At 43.0% G+C, this 25,958-nt stretch overlaps 1 protein-coding gene across 1 annotated transcript in view; it reads left to right on the plus strand.

Annotated features, from left to right (window-relative positions):
- The window catches only part of CD244 (CD244 molecule), a 32,732-nt gene that overhangs the window by 2,560 nt on the left and 4,214 nt on the right, over positions 1-25,958 (plus strand). The window contains exons 2-6 of the mRNA XM_019036710.4: positions 18,476-18,793; positions 18,892-19,167; positions 21,337-21,447; positions 21,868-21,935; positions 24,132-24,191. Of these exons, the coding sequence (XP_018892255.1) occupies positions 18,476-18,793; positions 18,892-19,167; positions 21,337-21,447; positions 21,868-21,935; positions 24,132-24,191 (833 nt within the window). The remainder of the gene's footprint in view (positions 1-18,475; positions 18,794-18,891; positions 19,168-21,336; positions 21,448-21,867; positions 21,936-24,131; positions 24,192-25,958) is intronic.

Genomic DNA, 25,958 nt, shown 5'->3' on the forward strand with positions numbered 1-25,958 from the left:
GACAAGCCAGTTGTTCTGTAGAGGGTTCCTTAATCTGGGTTTGTCTGATGTTCCCTCATATGATTCAGGTTATCATATGCATTTTTATTTATTTTATATCATCATTATTATTATTTTTTAGAGATGGAGTCTCGCTCTGTGGCCTGGGCTGGAATACAGTGGTCCAATCTCGGCTCACTGCAACTTCCGCTCCCCCGGGTTCAAGTGATTGTCCTGCCTCAGCCTCCCGAGTAGCTGGGACTACAGATGCATGCCACCAAGCCTGGCTAATTTTTGTATTTTTGGTGGAGACAGGGTTTCACCATGTTGGCCAGGCTGGTCTTAAACTCCTGACCTCAATTGATCCGCCCACCTCCGCCTCTCAAAAGTGCTGGGATACCAGGTGTGAGCCACTGTGCCCGGCCTATTATTATTTTTCAAGAGAGGATCTGGTTCTGTCACCCAGACTGGAGTGCAGTGGCATGCTCACGGCTCACTGTAGCCTCGACCTCGCAGGCTCAAGCCATCCTCTCACCTCAGCCTCCCTGGTAGCTGGAACTAGAGGTCTGTGCCACCATGCCTGGCTAATTTTTTTTTTTTTTTGTAGATACAGGGTTTCCCCATGTTGCCCAGGGTGGTCTTGAACTCCTGGGCTCAGGCGATCCACCTGCCTCAGTCTCCTAAAGTGGTGGGACTACAGGTGTGAGCCATCATGCCTAGCCATCATATGCATTTTTAAAATTATTTTTTCTATAAAAAATTTTTTTTCTGTGCCCATTGACAGCAGATATTATATGCATTTTTGACAGGAATACCACAAAAGTGATACTGTGTCTTTCTTAGCGCATCCCATCAGGAGTCATATGATGACAGTGAAATTTAAAAAACCACTTTGTTTACTGAATAATTTAGCAGGAGTACTATTTATGTAAGATGTGCATATAACTCTTGAGCATTGCGAAATTCTTCCAAAGACTTCTTCTTTCATTCAGAGTAAAAGCCGTGCATTTTACAATGGTGCGTGACCTGGCTTCCAAGACCCGCTCCTCTTTGTCTCTCCTCTTGCTCACAGCATTTCAGCCGTGCTGCCTGCTGGTCCTGGAGCTCGCTCTCTGCTGTATTCACAGTTTTCTCTGCCTGGGATGCTGCTCCTTCACTGGCTACATGGCCTCTTCCCTCAACTCCTCAGAGTTTTGCTCAAATACCTCCTTTTCAGTGATGCCTTCCCCACTGAAAATGTCAGCCTGCCATTCTGCAACCTCTTAGCTCTCTCTCCACTTAATTTTTCTCCATAGTCCTCATCTCCATTTATGTTCCATCCTGTTTACTTATGTTTTTCATTTTCTGTCTCCCAGTCTCCTCTTCAGCCCCCTAGACTGTAAGATCCTTGAGGCCAGGGCTTTTGTCTGTTTTGCTCACCGTTGTCTCCTCAACATCTAGAGCAGTACCTGGCACAAGTCAACCCTCAGTAGATACTTATTTCACAATAGCAGCCCCCTCTCTGTTCCCATTCTTTCTCTGGATATATTTTGAGTAGCTCTGAACCAGGGCTATTGAGGATTCAGTGGCAAGTAAGTCCAGGGCCCGTTTGTTCAGAGAGCTTACACTAGATTGCCTGAGTCACTGTTACTACAGTTGTGATTAGTGCCTGGTGCAGTGCCAATGCAGTAGGTGTTCAAAACATGTTTCTTGAGTGAATAAGTGAATTATTTTCAGGCATCTTACGGGCAGCCTGGGATGTTTTTTGGGTTAGACATATTGGGAAGGAGGGGTCTTCAAATCATTGCCCAAGGAATAGGCCTGGGCCCTACAATTCATTTTGGACCCAAAATTCAGGTTTCAGTTGTCCATTCTGAGGAAACCCCAAAGGACACACAGGCTGGAGGCTATGAATCCCCAGATGCTTTACAGCCTGAGTTGAGATCTGCTGGACAATAAAAGGGCACAGGTGACACCTTATAGATTAGCTCCAAGGGTTGCCAGCTGTTTGCGTAGATTGTGTTGGAACTGTCACTTCTCAGGGAGTGGAGTCTAACTGCAACTGCTTTGGCTGGGATCCAGGTAAGCTGTAGAAAGGCTGGAGTCGTTTTTGCTCTTCTCTTCCTCATTGCACCTCCCCTCCAACAAAGGGTGAATGGCAAAGTAGCTGGACACAGGAAAGAGATTGGAATTCAATGTACCCTGGGATGCAGCACCATCCAGAAAGGAATCCACTGAAATCACTTCAAGGAGAGACAGGGCATGTCTTGTTTTTTTTTAATTTTTAATTTTTATTTATTTATTTTTATTTTTTTGTGAGACAAGGTCTTGCTCTATCACCCAGGCTGGAATGCAGTGATGTGATCACAGCTCACTGTAGCCTTGACCTCCTGGGCTCAAGCAATCCTTCTGCCTCAGCCTCCTTAGTAGCTGGGACTACAGGCATGTATCACCACACTTGGCTTATTTTTAATTTTTGTGTAGAGGCGGGGTTTTGCCATGCTGCCTGGGCTGGTCTTGAATTCCTGGGCTCAAGCAATCCTCTTGCCTTGGCCTCCCAAAGTACTGGGATTACAGATGTGGGCCACTGTGCCCAGCCAGGCCATTGTCTTCACAGACAAACCTCTTTTATTGAAGTGCAACATACAGAAAAGTACACAAAATTGTAAATGTACATCTCAATGAGCTATTGTTAAATGAACACACTCTTGTGTCTACCACATGTTCTCTCCCATTCATTACTTCCTCTGTCTTCCATAAATATAGCCACAATTCTGACTTCTAACATCACAGATTTGTTTTGTCCGTATATATGGAATCAAACGGTATGCACTCTTGTGTCTGACTACTTTTGCTCAACATCTTATGAGATTTATGTATGCTATTATTTGTAGCAGATCATTTTCATGGCTGTATAGTATTTTATTGCATGACTATATCATAGTTTATTCACTTTTTCTATTATTGATGAACCTTTTGGTTGTTTTCAATTTTGTTTTTGCTGTTATAATAATGCTGTGATGAGCCTTTTGTGCATGCATGTCTGTTGGGTATATCTCTAGGGGCAGAACCATGGAGTATGTGTACGTAACTCTAGCAGATGCTGTCAAACTGTTTTCCAAAGTGGTTGAACCAAATAGTACATGAGAGTTCCATGCTGCTTTGGGGCCACTGGCTTTTGGTTCTGAAGGTCTGCATATGGAAAATTAAACTGTGGAAATGTGGAGCTTGGCAAGAGGCCAAAGGCAAGGGAATTACAGCTCTGTGATTTCTCTGGTATCCTGCATGAAATTCTGACAATAGAGTCATTTTTAGGAGTTATGTGAGATGCATTGTTGAATTAATTAATTTAAACGGATTCATGAAGCCCTTGCTTGGGTTGTTCATTTTGCTGTTGTGACGTTTGAATTTCTTGTCTATTCTGCATATTAGTTGCCTGTAGGATTCATAGTTTGCAATTTTTTTTCCTATTCTATTGGTTGCCTTTTCACTCTGTGAATTGTTTCCTTTACTGTACACGATTTTTTTTTAGTTTGCTGTAATACCATTTGTTTATTTTGCTTCTGTTGCCTGTGCTTTTGAGGTCTTATTCATAAACTCTTTCCCCAGCCCTTATTATGCTCCAAGAATTATGCAAGGTTTTGTGGGGGAAACAAAGATGAAACAGATGTCTATTCTACCCTTAAGAATCTTTCAGACAGAGGAAAATGGGTATGTATAATTACAACTATAAGGGAAGATGGAAATGCTATGTGTCATTAACAGGCAAGATACATTTAGAATAAAAAAGGAGCTAAGAAGTTGAAGATTCCTTCTAGGTAGGAACACTGGGGAACTGGCCTTGAAGAATAAATAAGAGTTTAGGAGGTAAGTACAAAGTAGAAGGACAATTGAAGCAGCGGAAACAGCTCAGAAAAGCCAGGGATGCATGGGGTTTGGATGGGAAACAGGAAAGGCAGATGCACTTGTTATCATTGGAGAAACAGTATGACATATGAGATGATTTGGTTAACTGATGCAAAGAGTGGGACTTGGGCTAGGTGAGTTTTGACAGAGGTAAGGGGGTTGCATTGCCTGAGGAGGAGAGTTAATATGGTCAGTATGAAGCTAAATAGAGAGGAAGAAAGAAATGGGATGTGGGCCCTATAGGATACTTTATCTATCTTATGATTTTGCCCAGACTAGAGCTGGATTGCCCCAGCACTTTTGGAATCTCACTGGACTCTGTTCACTTAGTCCCCAGCAGGTACATCTTTTGATGCCTTTACCCCAAGCCTGGTAGCACAAGCCCTAGCTGAGAAAACCTTAACATCTATTTGTTGGCTGGTGGAAATTCCACTTGCTCTGAGACCCTCCCGTGCTCCTTCTCCCAGGTGCTCAGGCCCCACACCTTCCTCCGACTGGCAGGTCCAGGTTGGAGGAAGCTGAGCTGACTCAGAGCTCTGCACATGGGCTCAGGGCTGAGCGGGACTCACTGCTGGATCAGATTGTCTCCTTCACCATCCTCTGTACTTGTCTCCTTGACCATCCTCTGTTCTTCCTGAGGCTGCAGTGGAGTTAATCATCTACCCTCTGCCCTCCCTTTCAGAGTTACTAGTTCACCTCATCCGTTCTTAACCACAGGAAGGTGGCCCCCAAAGCTGCCGAGCAGTAGCAACAGCAGTGGCAGGGGCCCGGGGGCCTTCCTGGACTGCGGCCTCTTTCCTCTAAACAATTTTCACTTGTTGGCTCCTCCTCTATGCCTCGCTAAATGTGTGAGAACTTGTGTTGAAGTTATGTTTTCGTAGTAGCATTTCATCTCCCCTATCTGGTGTGTGTACCCCTCTGGGACAGAAACCGAGGTCTTTCTGTATCAGTCACAATACCCTGGACATAGTGACTTGTCTACTTGCCTTTTCACCGTATCTGCTCTGCACCCCTGCCCTGGCACCCACCCCTTCCAGGCCGTCCATGGAAACTCATTCCAACCATCTTCCTCCTTCCCACACTGGAGTGTTGGGGGCTGCAGGAGAAAATTCAGCAACAAAGAGCAGCTACAGATTCGTAATCTCCAACCCCAGCTGGACTGTCAGTGTCCTGGGAATCCTCATTTCTGGCCCACAGCTTCTCCTGTTCCCCAAAAGGTGGGAGAATTCCACACCTTCATCATCTCTTTCAGGGCCCTGTTCCACTATCTCAGCCTCCACAAACCAACAACCTCCTTCTTTAAGAAAACAGAAGCACAAGTTAGGGATTCCACCAACCTTGCTAACAAGTCTCCAGTGTCAATGTACTTCATCTACTCCTGTAAATGGCCACATTTGCCTCTGTTGAGGGCAAGAGTGTTCTTGCCCTGTCCTTGACCAATACTCCCCTGTGTGCTCAGGGCACCAGAGCTTCTTTCAGAAGTCACCTGGGACCTGCTGTCTATGAAGACATCCCTCATCTTTCTTCAGCTGCTCCTTTTCTGTGGGCTTCCTACCTTTAGTACAGTTTCCTTCCAGTTGAAAAATCAAACCAACAAATCAAAACAACACCTGGTGTTCTCTCTAGCTCCTTTTTATTTGCAGACAAACCAGTCTTAAATGTATAAACTAATATAATATTACATAAAAATAAAATATAATGGCATTTTATTTTATATTATATATTTTATATATTATTTTATATAATTATATTATATTATATTAATATTTTATATTAATATAATATAAAAAATAAAATATAATATAATTTTTAAAAAGACCCCAAAGGCAGTATAGCATGAGGACTGTAGATCACACATTTCATTCTTTAAGTATTTAGAAGTCTATGGCTGGGAGTGGTGGCTCACGCCAGAACTTTGGGAGGCTGAGACGGGTGGATTACTTGAGGTCAGGAGTTCAAGACCAGCCTGGCCAATATGGCGAAACCCTGTCTCTACTAAAAATACAAAAAAAAAAAAAAAAAAATAGCTGGGGGTGGTGGCAGGCACCTGTAGTCCCAGTTACTCATGAGGCTGAGACAGGAGAATCACTTGAACCTGGGAGGCAGAGATTGCAGTGAGCCGAGATCATGCCACTACACACCAGTCTGGGTGACAGAGCGAGACTCCGTCTTAAAACAAACAAACAAACAAACAAACAAACAAAGAAGTCTAGACAATAACTTAACCATTTTCCTGTGTGATTCCTATTCAGTTTTATAATAGCAGAGAACAACCTTCTTCTACATAGCGCTCTACATTCTGATCTACTGGTGGATTATATGGGAGTTTATGTTATTATTCATTACACCGTATATTTATATTTAAGTACCTTTTAATAGTTGTGCTACCTCTCACAATTTTATAAAAGATAAAAATAAAGTGAAACCACCGCAAAACACCTGAAAATTAAACTCATGTTCCATCACCCCGTTCTCCAAACCTGCTCCATCTTTACCAGACCCATAAGCCACACGTGTGTTTTGTGTTCACTTAACCATGCTACTGCTGTGTCCGTAATACCTGCCTTCCCTGTTCCTTTCTGCATACACCAGGCAGGCCTTGGCTTTTTCTTTCAATGGCAGCTCCCACCCACCGCCTCTGGGCAGCCACTCCTAACTCTGCAGGGCAGAGGAAAACATGCTTTCCTTATGCTTGCCTCACACCCTGGGCACACCTCCATAGCACATTCCATATTGCATTTCAGTTGGCTGTTTTAGGTCTATCTTCTTTTTTCACTTTTTTTTTTTTTTTTTGGGCAGGGTCTTGCTCTGTCACCCAGGCTGGGGTGCAGTGGTGCAGTCATGGCTCACTGCAACCCCTGCCTCCCAGGCTTTTCTGATATTTAGCTAAGAGTTGGGTTTAGCTGAGATGAGTGAGGAAATCTACAAATTCACTTGCTATGGTAATGTTTCCACAATGGGCAAGTCATATTTTGCTTTTATCGAAGTACATCTTAGTTAATGGTCAGAACAGTTGAGTGAGAGGTAGTCATTACTCTTTCTGCTTTTTTATCAAGATACAACTCACAGCTGTGTGCACAAAATTTAAATCAACAGCTTGATGAACTTTTATATGTGTAAGTACATATCAAAACTACCCACATCAAGATGTAACACATTTCTAGCACCCAGTTATTCCTTTTTGGCCCTTCAAGTTGATAACCCTCCTCCTGCAAGGGTAATCACATTCTAACCTCTCTCACCATATATTAGTTTTTCCAGATTTTAAACTTTATATCAGTGAAATAATTCACTATGTACTTTTTGGAGTCTAGCTTCATTAATACTCATCATTGTGGTGAGATCCATCCACATTATTGCCAGGAAAAGTAGCTTTTCTTTTTCATTGCTGTGTAATATTCCTTATAAGACTATACCATGATTTATTTGCTCATCTAATCGTGATAGACATTTGGGTTTTTTCTCATTTTGAATTATTATGACTAAAGCCATTATTAACACTCTTGTACATATTTTTAGTGGATATAAACACCAGATTTTCTTTTTTTTTGAGACGGAGTTTCACTCTTGTTGCCCAGGCTGGAGTGCAATGGCATGATCTTGGCTCACTGCAACCTCCGCCTCTCAGATTTAAGTGATTCTCCTGCTTCAGCCTTCCAAGGAGCTGGGATTACAGGTGTGCACTGCCACGCCCAGCTAATTTTTTTTTCTTTTTTTTGAGATGGGGTTTCACCATGTTGGCCAGGCTGGTCTCAAACTCCTGACCTCAGGTGATCCGCCTGCCTCGACCTCCCAAAGTGCTGGGATTACAGGCATAAGCCACCATGCCTGGCCCAGATTTTCTTGTGTACAAATTCTTCTGGATCAAAGGGTATATGTAAGTTTAGTTTTAGAAGATACCGTAAAATAGTTTTCCAAAGTGCTGGTACCAATTTACACTCTCACTAGCAATAAATGAGAATCTCAGTTGCTCCCATCTCTGTCAAGCCTTGGAATTTTCACATTTATTTATTTACATTTATTTTTGAGACCAAGTCTCAGTCTGTCACCCAGGCTGGAGTACAGTGGCGTGATCTTGGCTCACTGCAACCTCTGCATCCTGGGTTCAAGCAATTCTCCTGCCTCAGACTCCCAAGAAGCTGGGATTACAGGCGCCACCACCGTGCTCTGCTAATTTTTGCATTTTTAGTAGAGATGGGGTTTCACCATGTTGGCCAGGCTGGCCTCGAACTCCTGGCCTCAAGCAATCCACCCGCCTCGGCCTCCCAAAGTGTGGGATTACAGGCTTTAGCCGCTTCGCCCAGCCTTCAGACCTTTAAATGTTAGCTATTTTGGTGGGAATGTGAAATCTCATATTCTCTGATGACTAATGTTGTTGGGCACCCTTTTGCATGCCTATTGGCTATTGGATATTCTCTTTCCTAAAGTGCCTGCCCAAGTCTGTTGCTTTTTTTGTCATTATTGTCATCAGTCTATTATTGATGGAATTCTTTATATACTCTGGATATGAGCCCTTTTTCAAATATATGTATTGCAAACATTTTCTCCCAGTCTTTGGCTGGCTTTTTCACTCTCTCAATGTTGTCTTTCACCAAACAGAAGTTCTAAGTTTTAGTGAAGTCCAATTTATCAATATTCTTTTATGGTTAGTGATTTATTTTTTTGTGTGTGTGTCCTGTTAAAGAAACATTTGTTGTCTGGGTGCAGTGGCTCATGCCTGTAATCTCAGCGCTTTGGGAGGCCAAGGCGGGTGGATCACTTGAGCCCAGGAGTTCAAGACAAGCCTTGGCAACATGGTGAAACTCTATCTCTACCAAAAATGCAAAAATTAGCCAGTCTCATAATCTGGTCTCAAAATAAACATAAAAATAGATTAAAATGTAAAAATAAAAAAGGAAACATTTGTCTATCTCAAGATGTAGATAAGATATTCTCTTGTGCTTTTTCCTGGAAGCTTTATAGGTTTAGCTTTCATATTTAAATTTATGATTTGTTTTAAATTAATTTTTGTATATGATATGAGGGAGATATCAAGGTTTTTTTTCCTTATAGATATCAATCTGACCAAGCACCCTTTATTGAAAAGATCAAGTATGTGTTGGTTTGTGTGATATTGTGAAATATATATTTGGTTTTCAACCTCCTTTCCTGGCATACAAGTCCTAAAATTTTTAGAAATTCCAGAGTGATGTCTTTTTGTAGGCTAATGAGGTGACCGATGGCTGGCAGCCTGTAGGCAGCTTCGGGATAGGGGCCGGTCACCAGAAAGACCAAGGCAGGGTTGGAATATTGGACTCTGAGCCCGTCCCCAACCTCCAGGAAAAGGAGAGGGATTGAAGGTTAAGTTGATCACCGATGGCCAGTGGTCAATCATTCCCACTTATTGAGGCCTCCATGAAAACCCAAAGAACAAGGTTGAGAGAGCTAAACATACGGAGGTTCCTGGAGGGTGGCACGCCCTGGGAAGGCATGGAAACTCTGTATCCCTTCCCCTACACCTTGTCCTATGCAGCTCTTCATATGTACCCTTTGTAATAACCTTTCTAATAATCCAGTGAATGTGTTTCCCTGAGTTCTGTGAGCCATCTAGCAAATTAATTGAACCCAAGGAGGGAATAACGGGAAACCCAGTTTATAGCTAGTTGGTCAGAAGTGCAGGTAAAACAATCTGGAGCTTGCAGTTGGCATCTGGTGGATATCTACAGGTAGATAGTGTCAGAATTGAACTGAATTAGAGGACATCCAGTTGGTGTCCACTGAAGAGCTGATTGCTTGCTTGGCACGTGGGAAACTCCCCACACATTGGTCACAGAAGTCTTCTGTGTTGATTGTTGTGGTGTAAAACCAGAGGAAAAACAGTTAGTGTTTTTCCCACACACAGGGTCTATTTCTAGACTATTATATTCCATCGACTACTTTTCAATCCTTGCAATACTGGAATGCTATCTTAATTTCTGAAGTTTTACAATATATCTTGATATTAGGTAGTGAAAACCTTCTAGCTTTGTTCTTCTTCAAGATTGCCTTGGCTATTCTATGTCTTTTACATTTTCATATAAGTTTTAGAATCAACTTGTTAATTTCTATAAAAATAACCTGCAATAATTTTTATTGGAATTCTATTGAATCTATAAATTAATTTAGGAAGAATTGACATCTTAGCAATATTAAGTCTTCCAATAAAAACCATGATATAGTCTCCTGTTTATTTAGCTCTTTAATTTTTTCTCAGCAATCTTTTGTTGCAATAGGTGTATAGGTCTTAAATATTTCTTCTTGAAATTATTTCTATATATTTTATCTTTTTTGTGCTGCTGTAAATAGTATTGTTTTCAAAATTTCATTTTTATCTGTTTGTACTAATATATAGAAATAAAAATGATTTTTGTATATTGACCTTATATCTAGCAATTTTGCAAAACTGACTTCTACACTCAAATAATTTTTCATATAGTCGTCTTGGTTTCCTATATACACAGGTATATAGTTTGTGAATAATGACAGTTTCACATATTCATTTTTTTTTTTTTGAGATGGAGTTTTGCTCTTGTTGCCCAGGCTGGAGTGCAATGGTGCCATCTTGGCTCACTGCAGCCTCCGCTTCCTGGGTTCAAGCGATTCTCCTGCCTCAGTCTCCCGAGTAGCTGGGATTTCAGGTGACTGCCACCCACCTGGCTAATTTTTGTATTTTTAGTAGAGATGGGGTTTCCCTGTGTTGGCCAGGCTGGTCTCGAACTCCTGACCTCAGGTGAGCTGCCCAAAGTGCTGGGATTACAGGCGTGAGCCACTGAGCCCAGCCTCACATATTCATTTCTAATTTTTATTCCCTTTGACTATTTTCCTTGTTTTGTTGAACTAGCCATGACCTCCAGTACAATGTTGATTAAAAGAGGTAATTATGGAATCCCTTTTCTGTTCCTGAGTTTGCAGGGACATGGATGAAGCTGGAAGCCATCGTTCTCAGCCAACTAACACAGGAACAGAAAACCAAACACCATGTGTTCTCACTCAAAGTGGGAGTTGAACAATGAGAACATATGGGCACAGGGAAGGGAATATCACACACCAGGGCCTGTTAGTGGGTGAGGGGCAAGGGGAGGGAGGCATTAGGACAAATACCTAATGCATGTGGGGCTTAAAACCTAGATGATGGGTTGATAGGTGCAGCAAACCACCGTGGCACACGTACACCTACGTAACAAATCTGCATGTTCTGCATACGTATCCCAGAACTTAAAGTAAAACAAAAAAAAAAAAAAAAAGAAAGAGGTGGGTACAAATGTGAATGTTTGTTGTTTTGAACAAACCTCTCCAACCATGTTTTTCCTCTGCTCCCACATCAAAATAATAACAAGCATCAACGTAGAAGACTTCTGTGACCAAAAGGGAGGTGGATTTCTCCTCACAGCAAACTGAATAATGGATTCTGCAGTGGACACCAGCTGGGTGTTCTCCAATTCAGTTCAGACACTAACTGGAGAGAGTGTCAGACCACAGAGGCTGGGGGCTCAGTCCCCAACACCACCCCTCCACCACACCAGTTGTAAGTCTGGGCCTCCAAAACTTCGGACCAACCAGCTTCCACTTGGGGTTCTCACAACCCCCTCCTTGGGTTCAATTAATTTGCTGGAGTGGCTCACATAAACCAGGGAAACATTTATGTTTGCTGGTCTATTATAAGAGATATTACAAAGCATACAGATGAAGAGATGGCATAGGGCAAGGTATGGGGGAAGGGACATGAAGCTTCCATGCCTTCCCTGGGCACACTGCCTGCCAGGAATCTCCAGCTATCTGGAGGCTCTCCAAGCCCAGTCCTCTTGGGTTTTTATGGAGACTTCACTTCATAGGCATGACCAACAACCTTGCAGAAATGTGACTGGACAAAAAGGGTATGATTCCATACTAACAGGCTGGGTGGAGAAACCCAGCAAGGCCTGTCTGTTCAGATTCTTCTTGGTCTCTCTGTGTAGCATTTCTTTCTCTAGAATCTGAGGCAGGAACTTCTCTGGAATGAGGGTCTTTTGATTCATATCAGATTAGAGTTGTCTACACTCAGCAATGGTGATCTTCTTGCTGGCCTTGCCATTCCTGGACCCAAAGGGCTCCATGGTGTCTACAATATTCATGCCCGCTTTCAACTTGCCAAATACCACACGCTTGCCATCCATCCATTCAGTCTCAGCAATGTAGATGAAAAACTGTGAACTATTTGTGTTGGGTCCAGCATTTGCCATGGACAAGATGCCAAGACCTGTATGCTTCAGGATGAAGTTCTCGCCATCAAATTTCACCCCATAGATGAACTTGCCACCAGTGCCATTATGGTGTGTGATGTCAACATCCTGGCACATAAATTCTGCAATAATCCTGTGAGAGCAAGAGCTCTTGTAACCAAATCATTTCTCTCTAGTGCTCAGAACACAAATGTTTTCTGCTGTCTTTGGAACTTTATCTGCAAACAGCTCCAAGGAGACACGGTCCAAGGGTTCATGGTCAACTGCTATATTAATGAACATGGTGGGGTTGACTACGGTTGATAGCAAGAGACTCTAGGTGCTGAAGGCACCTCCAAAGCACCAGGTATATACATTTTAACACTTTTATTTAATGAATTTACTTTTGGCTTTGCTAATTTTCTCTATTGTATATTTGCTTTTTATTTTATTGAGGTTAACTCTTACATTTACTTTCTCCTTTCTCCTTTCTCTGGGTTATCATCATCGTCATCATCAATATTTGAATTACTATTTCTTTTTCTTTGGTTTCTTGAGATTGAATCTTGCATTATTGACTCGCAAACTTTCTTTTTTTTCCAATATACAAATTTAAAGCTATAAATTTCCCTCTAAACACTGTCTTAGCTATATTGCACATTTGATACTCATTATCACTTAGCTCTAAATATTTCCCAAATTTCATTTGATTTATTCTTTGACTCATGGGTTTTTAGAAATATGTTGCTTATGTTTTAAACATTCAGAGATTTTCTGGTTATTTTTCTGTTATTGATTTTTTATTTAATTCTACTGTGCTTAGAGGGCATAATTGGTATGATTTCAATACTTTGAACTTTGTTGACACTTGTTTTAATACACAGCATATGATAATACTTTGGTAAATATTGCATGTGCACTTGAAAAGAATATGTATTCTGCAATTGTTAGGAGAATTGTTTTATATATAATTAATATATATATATTGGTTTAATGATCTTCAAATTCTTATAGCCTTATTGATTTTTTTGTGTGCTTCTTGTAGCAGCTAGAGAGACAGATGTAATAAAACTCTCCAACGACAGTTGTGGATTTACTTCTCCTTTTAGTTCTATCAAATTTTATTTTATATATTTTAAACTTGTTATATGCATAGAAACTGAAGATGATTGTTTATTCCTACTTAATTGGTTCTTTTATAATGATGACATTTCCTTCTATTTCTGTATATTTTTTATACATCTTATGTCTTTTTTGTTCATTTTCTCCATTAGTGCCTTCTTTTGTATTTAATTGATATTTTTGTGCTGCATCTTTTTGATTCCCTTCTCATTTCTTTTTCTGTACATTTTGTTATTTTCTCAATGGTTACCACAGGTCTTACAACGAATACCTCCAACAATATAGTTTGAATTGATGCCAATTCAGCCTCAATACTATAGAAAACTCCTATACAGCTCTATCCCCCCACTTTTATTGTCACAAATTACATCTGTTTCTATTGCTCTTCACTTCTTGTGCCTGAGTTTCCATTTTCTTTATATCTAAAGAACATCCTTTGGTATTTCCTTTACTGCAGGCCTTTTTGTGACAAATTCTTTCAGTTTTTTATTTTTTCTAAAAATGTCTTTATTTCAGCTTCATTTAAAAAATTATTACTGTTTTTTGAGACAGTCTCACTTTGTCGCCCAGGCAGGAGGGGAGTGGCACCATCTTGGCTCGCTGCAGCCTTGACTTCCTGGGTTCAAGTGATTCTCGTGCCTCAGCCTCCTGAGTAGCCAGGATTACGGGCGCGTGCCACCACGCCCAGCTAATTTTTGTATTTTTAGTCGAGATGGGGTTTTGCCATGTTGGCCAGCCTGGTCTCCAACTCCTGACCTCAACTGATTCACCTGCTTCAGCCTCCCAAAGTGTGGGGATTACAGGCACGAGCCACTGCGTCTGCTTTCATCTTTGAAGTACCGAAATTCTAGATAGGCGGTTATTTTCTTTCAGCACTTTAAATATATCATTCCTTGGAAAACCAAACAATGTATGTGCTCACTGATACGTGGGAGTTAAGCTACGAGGATGCAAAGGCATAAGAATGATACAGTGGACTTTGGTGACTTGGGAGGAAAAGTGGGAGGGGAGTGAGGGATAAAAGACTATAAATAGAGTGCAGTGTATACTGCTCGGGTGATGGGTGCACCGACTCACAAATCACTGCTAATGAACTTTCTCTTGTAACCAAACACCACCTGTACCCCAATAACCTATGGAAAAATAAAAAAAAAAAAGATACCATTCCATCATCTGCTTTTTATTATTTTTGCTGAAATGTCAGCTAAGTTGTTTGTTTTGTGAAGGGAATTTAGTTTTCCCCCACTCTGGCTATTTTACGATTTTTCTATTTATCTTTGGTTTCCATAATTTTTTTGATGTATTGAGAGGTTGTCTTTTGTTCATTGGTTTGCTTTTTTTTCTTTTTTTTTTGAGACAGAGTTTCACTCTTGTTGCCCAGGTTGGAGTGCAGTGGCGTGATCTCGGCTCACTGCAACCTCTACCTCCTGGATTCAAGTGATTCTCCTGCCTCAGCCTCCCAAGTAGCTGGGATTACAGGTGTGCACCACCATACCTGGCTAATTTTTGCATTTTTAGCAGAGATGGGATTTTGTCATATTGGCCAGGCTGGTCTCAAACTCCTGACGTCAGGTGATCCATCCGCCTGGGCCTCCCAAAGTGCTGGGATTACAGATGTGAGCCACCGTGCCCAGCTTGTTGGTTTGTTTTGATCTTGCTTGGGGTTTGTAACACATTTTACAAATCTATCTTGATGGCTTTTGTCAGTTTTGGGAAATTCTTATCTGTTATCTCTTTTGCTTAGTTCCTCTTTCCTCTCCCGTCTCCTTGCTTTCCAATTACACTTAGTTTAGGGGTTTTGTTTTGTTTTTGCTATATCTCAAATATCTCTTACACTCCTTCTTGTGTATTTTTATCCTTTTGTTTTTCTTTACTTCACTCTGGATATTTTATAACAGTTTTCTAATTCTCTTTTCAATGGCATCTAAATGGCCTTTTTAACCCTTCAATTGAGTTTGTTTTACAGTTATTTTACATTTTACTTCTGTAATTTTCATTGAATTCTTTAAAAAAAAATCCAATTTCAGGTAACTATTGCTGCATAATGACCCACTCCAAAATCCAGTAGTTTAAAACAACTACCTATTTAGTTAGTGATTCTGCTAGTTGGCAATTTGGGATGGGCTCAGCTAGGTGGTTCTTTTGGTTTCCTCTTGCATCAGTCATGCATGTGTGGTCAGCTGCCAGACTGGCCACGGGTGGCTGATTCATTTGTTTATTTTTTATTGTTTTTTGAGATTAAGTCTTGCTCTGTCACGCAGGCTAGAGTGCAGTGGCATGATGTCTCGGCTCACTGCAAGCTCCATCTCCCGGGTTCAAGCGGTTCTCGTGCCTCAGACTCCCAAGTAGCTGGGGTTACAAGCGTGTGCCACCACGCCTGGCTAATTTTTGTATTGTTAGTAGAGACGAGGTTTTACCATGTTGGCCAGGGTGGTCTCGAACTCCCGACCTTGAGTGATCTGCCGTCCTTGGCCTCCCAAAGTGCTGGAATTACGGGCATGAGCCACCGCACCAGGCCAGGGGTTTATCTCTGCATCATGTGATATCTTATTCTCCAGCAGGCTATTTTAGGCTTGTTCACAGGTCAGCCAGATGAGGTTCCAAGAGAACAAGTAGAAATGTGCAATGCCTTTTCAGATCTAGGCTTAGAACTGGCAGAACATCATTTTTGCTGCGTTTCATCATGAAGACCAGCCCGGTTCCAAGAGACAGGGAAATGAACCCCATTTCTTGATAACAGAAGGAGCTGTAAAGTCACATTGCAAGGACATGGTATTTTTGCATTCTATCACGCTAGTTCTCTGCTGAAATTCTTAAACTTATGTTTTATTTCCTTGAACATATTAGACATGATTACTTTAAAGTTTATGACTGACAAGTCTATTATGTAGATGCCCTGTTTGTTGGTTTCTATTGTCTCTATTCTTCTGTTGGTTTTTGGACATGTTTCCTTTTCTTATACTTCATTTTGAATATTGTGTATGAAACATTCTAGAAATAATTTAATGCTCTGGTTGATGTTATTTTCCTCTAGTCATAACTTATATTTGCCTCTAGTGGGCAGCCAGGTTAGGGCTACTAGAGATTCCAGATCATTAGTTCAATCCAGGGTTGTGATGATTCAAAACTGAGCTTCAGTTCCTGTGAGGGCTGTTCATTTCTCATTCACTCTTACTCTTTGGGTATAGCCCTCTGTGGTACCAACCTCAACACTGACGGATTTTAGGTCTACCCGGTTTCTAATAGGAGGGACCTGAACTTCATGTTCTCTTAGTTCCTTGAGTTTTATTGTGAGCTCTGCTCAGCTTCTCAGCCTTTCAGCTGCCATTTATGGAATCAGAAGATGCCTCCAGGCAGTCAGAAATGTTGATCTCACCTCTCTGAATTTCCTTCTTCCAGATCTTGGCCCCATAATTTTTCACTGCTTTATAAACTCTCTGATAACTTTAACAATGTGCTTCTACATGTTGTTCATTTTTCTTCTAGCTATTTTTAGTGGGAGGATTGGTTAGCATGTCTTAACCTGGATTTTCATTACATAATTAGAATTCCTTAGATGATTTTTTTATCTCGACAATTAAGGGGATGCTGTAGAATGAAAGTGTTCTGTTTCCAAATCACAAACTCTCTGGAGTCAGGAATCATGCCTTATACATGAAGAGGCCCTGCCTCTTCAGGGGCTGGATTACAGTGGGACTCAGTAAGGACTGAATAATTGATGAAGACAGTATATGTCCTCCTTGTAGGTTTAGTAATGATTTTTTCCATTCACCTTTGCTCTCAGGGTCTTTGTGCAATATTTGGTAGGTTGACTTGTTCTTATAAATAGTGCTCGGATCGTAGGAGACAGAGACACAGAGATGCACAGCACAGTCTCTGCTTTTGAGAAGCTTTTTGGTTTGCTAATGGGCAGAGCCAGTACAAGTCATATAAATATAAATGGGAACCTATGTGTTTTAGTCTTAGGAGCATCAAGATCAAAGAAACATATTTCATCAAACAAATAGTATTACAAGTCCTTTAATTATTTACTTAGTCTCTTGAGAAAATGCCAGGATGAAGCTGTGGCTTGGAGAGACTGCATTCATAATGCACTGGACATATAAAAACCCCTCTGTCTCCATTGCTCTCTTCTTAATAGCCTCCATTTTAACGGAGCCACTTGTAAAACTCTCCCCATCTCCTATTTTCTCTTCCAAATCCTCCCTGAGCCTCCCCAACTCACCCAGAGAGACTTTTTAATTTCCTGCACCTGCTGGGCCATGCCACATAGCTTTGTTACTAAAAATGGCTGTAGGAACTTCCAGTTTTGTACACTGACTGCACAGAATTGCTCTAGGTTGTCACACCCCCATATTCATTAGGTTTCATCTTGATTCTTTGAGAGGGAAGTGCTGGGATCTGCCTGGGAAGTGTAGTTTTATTTTTAAAATTGTTTTCTAGGGAGAAATTTTTGTGGAGACTTTCTGATCACTGAAAAACTGGCAAACATCAATAAGTAATGACCAAAATCCAATGAACCAAGTGCCACGAGAGAGGATTATGTATTCAGCTCTCTGAGAGGATGGTTGAGGGGCCATGAGTTCAGCTTGAACGGTTAGTCTTCCTGGGCCTGACCATTCAGAATTTCCGACAGTCACTACTTGCCATTAGTAGTTGCCTCAGCACTGCTTGGAGGGAGTCACCTTGGATGTGGTATTTATAGCATCATGGTTAAGAATTTATCCTCTCAAGCCAAACTGCTGTCTTTACAAAGAGTAAACAAATAAGCTCCCTAGCACCTGTACTCCCAGCTGCTAGGGAGGTTGAGGTGGGAGGATCACCTCAAGCCCAGGAGTTCAAGGCTGCAGTGAGCTGTGATTGCGCCACTGCACTCCAGCCTGGGTGACAGAGTGAGACCCTGTCTCTAGAAAACAAAACAAAAGAAAACAAAAACATAACACCAAACTGACTAGGTTTCAGGCTCATCATTCTTTTAACTCATCATACCTTTTAACTGAAATAGTTAAAATGTATAAAGTGTGAAACCTGCCTGTCACATAGTAAGTACTCAAGATTTTAGCTATTGGTCTATGGGATCCCTCAGACTAGGGACACAGAGCTTGGGGACAAGGGGAGGCAGATGGAGGGGATACGCTTTAAGGTGCTCCTAGGTTCTGGGCTCCTCATACTCATCCCCACCCCATTGGCTTAAGGGAAGTCACATCCAGCTGCCCACATTGCTCAGGCCTGACACTCTTCCCGCTACTTTCAGCTTGGGTTCTCTTTCCTAGGATGCCAGGGATCAGCTGACCATGTGGTTAGCATCTCGGGAGTGCCTCTTCAGTTACAACCAAACAGCATACAGACGAAGGTTGACAACATTGCATGGAAGAAGTTGCTGCCCTCACAAAATGAATTTCATCAGATATTGAAGTGGGAGAATGGCTCTTTGCCTTACAATACTTCCAATGATAGATTCAGTTTTACAGTCGAGAACTTGAGTCTTCTCATCAAGGCAGCTCAGCAACAGGACAGTGGCCTCTACTGCCTGGAGGTCACCAGTATATCTGGAAAAGTTCAGACAGCCAAGTTCCAGGTTTTTGTATTTGGTAAGTCTCCAGGACTGTTCATACTGCCCTCTCTGATTCCTACAGGCCTCTAATTTCTGTATTTCCAATGCCTTTCTGATCAGAATCTCTGCTTCCAGATAAAGTTGAGAAACCCCGCCTACGGGGGCAGGGGAAGATCCTGGACAGAGGGAGATGCCAAGTGGCTCTGTCTTGCTTGGTCTCCAGGGATGGCAATATGACCTATGCTTGGTACAGAGGGAGCAAGCTGATCCAGACAGCAGGGAACCTCACCTTCCTGGACGAGGAGGTTGACATTAATGGCACGCACACATATACCTGCAATGTCAGCAATCCTGTTAGCTGGGAAAGCCACACCCTGAATCTCACTCAGGACTGTCAGAATGCCCATCAGGGTAAGTGGAACACACTGGGCTATAACAAGCGCTGAAAGTTTGGACCCCGCAACCAGGCTTATGTGCAAGACAGATGTGGTATGAGATAAAATCCCTTGGCCTCCTCTCCCAGTGCCTTGTAGCCCTTCCCAGGGTAGCCCTAGCCTCCAGGCACACAGTTCCTGTAAAGCTAGGCCTATCCTACTCTGGAAAAAAATGTTATCCCTATTTCCTTCTGGGAGATGCAAGCTTTTCTTCTGCAGAGGGAGGGCATAGTTGTTTGGTGAGTGACAGTCCTGAAATGGCTCCTGAACATTATTTTCTTCCTGGGAGAGGCTGATGGAGAACTGTCCTCTCCTCCTGAGTGATAACTTTCTCCAAGCCACATAGTTCAAGAGGTAACTACACTGTGCAGCAGTAGCCTGGAGCAGGAGCATCAGGATGACCCCAGGGATACCTAGATGAGTTCTTGGGCTGTTGCTTATGCTCATCCTAAGAGTTACCTGAGTTAACTTTCCACAACTTTTTATTACATAAACAGGGACTTAATGTGCCAGCAGCATGGGCATTATAGGAAAAAAAAACCATACAGCTCTCATTCATAAGGAACTTATAGCCAAATGGGGCAACAAAAATAACTACTTGTGGACAAAAAAGAAACAAGACCGAGGCAGGCCGGGCGCAGTGGCTCATGCCTGTAATCCCAGCACTTTGGGAGGCTGAGGTGGGTGGATCACAAGGTCAGGAGTTTGAGACCAGCCTGGCCAACATGATGAAACCCTGTCTCTACTAAAAATACAAAAAATTAGCTGGGCGTGTTGGCGGGCACCTGTAATCTCAGCTACTCAGGAGGCTGAGGCAGGAGAATCGCTTGAACCCAGGAGGCGGAGGTTGCAGTGAGTCAAGATCGTGCCACTGAACTAGGACACTGGCTTCATCATTCAGAAGCTCTGTGATCTCTTAGAGGTCAGGTGTGGTGGCTCACACATGTAATCCTAGCACTTTGGGAGGCTGAGGCAGGTGGATCACTTGAGTCCAGGTGTTTGAGACCAGCCTGGACAATATGGTGTAATCCCATCTCTATTTGAAAAAAAAAAAAAAAAAAAAAAGAAGCTCTGTGATCTCTGGCAGATTCATTAACCTCTCTGAGCCTCAATTTTCTTACCCCCTTGAGTAAAATGGGGGTGATAATAAGTACCTCACAGGATTGCTGTTAAGAGTAAATGAGATAATGTTTGCAAAGAGCCTTGTCAGCCCTTGGAACACTTAATTCCTTTTCCTTCCTCTTGTTGGCTGGATTATATATCAGGCTACATGTGTGACACAAATCTTTTAAGTAGAAGTTCAAATGAGGAAGAGCCATGAAGGAAGGAATAGTGGAAAAGTGAGATGGAAAACTTGCCTGTACAATGAGTATTTTTTTGAGTTAAAAACAAAGGAATGGATAAATGTAACATTTGTTGTGCTACATGTCCCTCAGTATCCATGACGAATTGGTTCCAGGACCCACCTCGCAACCACAGATGCCAAGATCCACGAATGTTTAAGTCCCTGGCATAAACAGGTGCAGTTTTTGCATATAACCTATGCACATCCTTCTGTATACCTTACTTAAGTCACCTCTAAATTAGTTATAATGCCTGATACAATGTAAATGCTATTTAAATAGTTGTTATACTGTATTGTTTAGGGAATAATGACAAGGAAAAAGGCCTCTACATATTCAATACAGATGCATTTCTTTTCCCTGAATATTCTGGATCCACAATTCATTGAATCCACATTGTGGAACTCAAAACTTTGGAGGGCAACTGTATTAGATCATGTAATTAACCCCTATAGGTAGATAACGTTATCCCCTTTTACAGGTGAGAAAATCTAAGAGGCTCTGAGGCATCTTCCAAAAATAAGAGGACTTGAGAGGCCCAGAGAGGTTAAATAAATAGTGCAGAGCTCACAGGGTTAGAATTTGAGCCAGGCCTGTCTGATATATCTATGCTCTTGGCATCACTCAGAGGAGGTTAACCAAATGAGCAAAGAGAAAACCTTGACCATGAGTTCACAGAGCGCGAGGCAATCAGCCACAACACAGAGAAAAGTGGGTTTTGAGGCAGCCCCTGCAGCAGGCAGGTGGGAAGGAAGAAGAGAGCGAGCTGACAGCTCAGTTCTCACGCCTTCTGTATTCCTCAGAATTCAGATTTTGGCCGTTTCTGGTGATCATCGTGATTCTAAGCACACTGTTCCTTGGCACCCTTGCCTGCTTCTGTGTGCGGAGGAGAAAGAGGAAGGGGAAGCAGTCAGGTGAGTGGAAGGTCCTTGGGGTGGTGCTCCTGCCTGAGGCCTTGGATCCTGTGACTTTGTCCTGCGTCCAGTGGGATGTGTCTGGGAGCACAGCATCTTCTTTTCCTCAACGAGCTTTGGTATGTTTGTGTGCGTGGTGGCGGCGGGCAAGCAGGCTGCTAGGCTCTCTCTCCCAGTTCATGCCTTCTGATCCCAATGCACAGATTTCCCTGTAGACAGCTGGTTTGGGAGGAGGTGTGGGAGGGGCAGTTCGGTTGCTGCCTCTGTGCTCTTTGGGGTTCCTGGGAAGAGCATTAACTTGCCTCCTTTCTAGAACCTTTTTTAAGGTTTGGCCATTTGGGGTGGAGGTGGGACCTGTTAGAAGCAAAAGCCCTTCTGGAGGTTTCTGCAGCTCTGCTCTTTGTTTTCTTCCTCCCTCAGAGACCAGTCCCAAGGAATTTTTGACAATTTACGAAGATGTCAAGGATCTGAAAACCAGGAGAAATCAAGTATGTCATCCCGGAGGCTGGGGTCTCTCTCAACTGGCTTGGAAAATGCTCTTTCAATGATGGTTATTCAGAGCAGAGGGACAAAAAGGACTGAACGACTGTCCTTTTGATGTGACCCTCAGCCCTTCCCCATCTATCTTTTCTGCACCTGCTTCCTAGTTCTGGTGATGGAGGAAAAGAGGAAACAAAAGGAGCAGAGGAGATGAAAGGGAGGCTGAAGGGGCATCTTGGTGCAGAATTGCACCTGCTGAGAAGGGATGGAGCACAACAGAAATCAATGACAGAGGCAGAGTGCTGCTGTGGTATTTGTTGTCTGACCACAAATTCTTTTTCCTAATGAGTCAGGGCTTACATTCATGAGTCCCTTAATGGTGACACAGGCTGGGAAGTGTGACCAGCCAAAGCATAATAGTTTTGTAGCTGGCTCAATAGGCTGCATTCACAGCCTTTTGGAAGAAGAGGCCTGAGTGTGGCTGAGGTACTAGAGAGAGTAACCAGCCTGGCACAAAGCCCACCAGCCTGAGTGGGCTCCTCCAGGAGCCTCTCGCCTGCTCTTTGCAGCAGGTAGTGGCCAACTCTGCCTGTCATCCAAGAATTAGAAGAGGAGGAAATTGCAGAGGGCCTGCAGATGCCCCTACTGCTGTGTCTTGCTTAGGGCAGATGTGGTGACAGGCCCAGGGGAAAAGCTCTGATGGAGCCTACCAAACTGCTGGCAGGAAGTGGGGCAGGGTGGGTGAAGTGGGGCGGAAGTCCCTTCTTTCCACTGCCCCCTGGCGCTTCGCTGTGGAGACCCAGCAGCACGCAGGAAGCACATGTGGTGGGGCTCTTCCGCGCTGGCCACATACGTGAGGCCCTGTGCAGCCTCGCAGAGCAGGCAAGCATCCTCTCCCAGATGCCTCTGGGTTCAGAGGCTGTTAGAGCAGCTCCCCATGCCTGTTTTTTTATTTTTATCTTTATTTATTTATTTATTTTTGCCCCAGCAGTGGCTATGGGAATGTGAAAAATAAAGCAGTGGCTATTGGAATGTGAAAAATAAAAGGGGACTTTGTTTCTCTCACTGCTACCAGACTCTGGTACAAATTCCTGAGAGCATGTGAATCTACCCACAGCCAGTGATGCCCGGGTGCTTGCTAAAAATAATCTATTTTTCCAAAAAGAAGATGACTTGAGATTAGGAGACCACAGGAGGAAAAACAACTTAGAGCAAAGGAAACCTCTTTGGGATTCAGGCCTATTAGCTTACTTCTTCCGACTCAAGAGCTCCTCCCTGCCTGGCCTCAGCCCTCTCTGGCCTCTCCCTATTGTCTCAGGGCTCCAATTTGAAGGCCTAAATCTCAAGTTTCGTGTGGTCTCACTTTGAGACCCAGCTCTAATCTTTCTAGAAACACTTCACACGAGTCTGGATGGGAGAGAAAAGCAACAAACTCCTGCAGTATTTTAAAACACAAATGAAGTTATTGACATTGTCAGATGCCCATGACTCCCCAGCCTCTAAGGACAGCTGACAGTTCTCTGCTTCTCTTAGCTTCTTCTTGCTTCCAGGAATTTTGCTTGCACCTTGCCTAATGAACCCTGCTGCCTCCACTGGCTCCCATTAGAACCCAAACTGGCAATATGCTTTCAGTGGCCAGCAGCATGAAATACCTCCACCACTGATTTCCTAAGGGGTAGGAACAAGAAAAGGGAAGCAGGAAGCTCTGCTTCCTGCTTTGGCCCTTGGGTTCAGGGCTGCACCCAGCACTATAGCTGCCCAGGGCGTTGACTTGAGGTCAAGGGCAAGGTGGCCTCAAAGATGATCTAGAGAGGGCTTAACTGTGTTTGGTCTTTGAAATGTTTAAACTTTCTGAATTTCAGTGCTCTGAGGTAAGGCTCAGATAACAGCCCTACTCAGAGCTCTGCAAGGAAGGGTTTCTAAGTTACTAAAGGAAAGAAAGTGACAGCATTCTCTTTGAGCAGGGTTGCTGGAACCCCTCACACCGAGGTGGTTCCTTGCTCCTGATACTAATGGTTCCACTCCAAACTGCTCTTCTTCCAGTCTCTTCCCATCTTGGGAGGATCAATGACTCTCCCCAGTCCTGCCACCTCCCTCCCAGTCTCCTGAAAAGCCCTCTTCTTTGTGCTGTTTTTCCCCACTCAATCTAAATCTGGACAGACCCAACTGTCGCTCATGTTACCCCATCTCCATTTCTTGTGCAGGAGCAGGAGCAGACTTTTCCTGGAGCGGGGAGCACCATCTACTCTATGATACAGTCCCAGGTACCTCTCCAGTTTCTCTAGTCCATTCCATACCTATCTCTGGGGTTTCCTAATGCCCCCCTGAAACTCACACCATTGAATGGCAGAATAAGATCTTGGTGCTTCTAGAATCCAGAAGATAGCTTGGCTTCAGTTGCATTAACACATTATTTGAAAAGATCCATGTGATACTAGAGCATCTTAACACAGCTGGGAAGCCTGCTGTGGACATTCCTTCTTCTTCCGTGTCTGGCAGAAGGTCTGGCCCAGATAAAGTCTATAGGAGCAGAAACCTGGTTAGGGGACTCAACTTCTGCTTTCTTGCCCTGCTGCTGCTTCTAATACTTGGGGCCCTTGCACTTTTTATCCCTATTCCCTATTATATTCGTTTTCAGGAAAGAATGAATCTGCATTGATCTCTTTTATCTTATTATGACTTAGCAATAATGTCCATTTTCTTTTCTTTTAAAACAATTTTATTGTTTAGAGACAGGGTCTCTTTATTTATTTTTTATTTCCATAGGTTTTTTTGGGAACAGGTGGCATTTGGTGTCATGAGTAAGTTCTTTAGTGGTGATTTGTGAGATTTTTGGTATACCCGTTATGAGACAGGATCTCATTCTGTCTACCAGGCTGAGTGCAATGGTGGAATCATAGCTTACTGAAGCCTTGAATTCCCAGCCTCAAGTGATCCTCCCACCTCAGCCTCCTGGGTAGCTAGGTCTGCAGGTGTGTACCACTGCACCCAGCCATATTTTCTTACTAAATCTCACACAACAGCCTCATGAAAATAGTTCTAATACTTTAGATGTGGTCTACATTCCATATCACAATGAGGAAACCGAGACTCAGGTCAACTGATATCTCAAGGCTACATAGCTAGGTAGTGGCAGAGCTGAGCCAAAGGGTTTCTGAGTCTCCATTGCACCTCTTCATACTCCACCTCTTATATTCTGGGATTACAGAAATTCACTCATAAACTGGAGAAGCATCCTTTAATATTGATGGCTAAAATGACATTGATAACCCAGGCTGGGACATCTCTCCCAAGGGAAACACTGCCTCCTGGTGGCCAGTAATAAAAGACTTTCTGATAAAAATGGCTTTAAAAAAAGAAAAAAAAATGAGCACCATCTTCAGTTTGGTGGCTGAGCTGTGGGGCAAAGAAAATCTGATTATAAGAGCGGTTGATATCTGCCGGTTCTCTAGTTTCAGCCACATTGAACTCCAATGAGAGGAATTTCTATCAGTGCAAGAAAGAGCTCCCCTCAAACTATGGTGTTGGGTGAGAATGACAGTCCTCCTCTGGAGCATCTTAAAAGGAGAATGGTTACCTGATTTAGAGGACACCTGGTTCCAGGGAAGGAAGGCAAGTTGCCAAAGGGAGGCATTGAGGTGTTGAGGAAAGAGCCCTGGAGAGTCTTGGGTTTGAATTCTGCTTCTACTGTGTACGCACTGCCTGACTTGGGCTATTTATCCTTTTGGAGCCTCATTTGTGGCATGGGGCAAATTATGATCATTCTTATTTTATAGGAGTGTTAAAAGAGTTAGAGAAGAGGCCAGGCGCGGTGGCTCACGCCTGTAATCCCAACATTCTGGGAGGCCGAGGCGGGCGGATCACGAGGTCAGGGGTTTGAGACCAGCCTGGCCCACATGGTGAAACCCTGTCTCTAAAAATACAAAAATTAGCTGGGCATGATGGCAGGCACCTGTAATCCCAGCTACTCAGGAGGCTGAGGCAGGAGAATTGCTTGAACCCAGGAGGCAGAGATTGCAGTGAGCCGAGAT

This window comes from Gorilla gorilla, chromosome 1, assembly GCF_029281585.2.
Source record: "Gorilla gorilla gorilla isolate KB3781 chromosome 1, NHGRI_mGorGor1-v2.1_pri, whole genome shotgun sequence".
Lineage (NCBI taxonomy): Eukaryota > Metazoa > Chordata > Mammalia > Primates > Hominidae > Gorilla > Gorilla gorilla.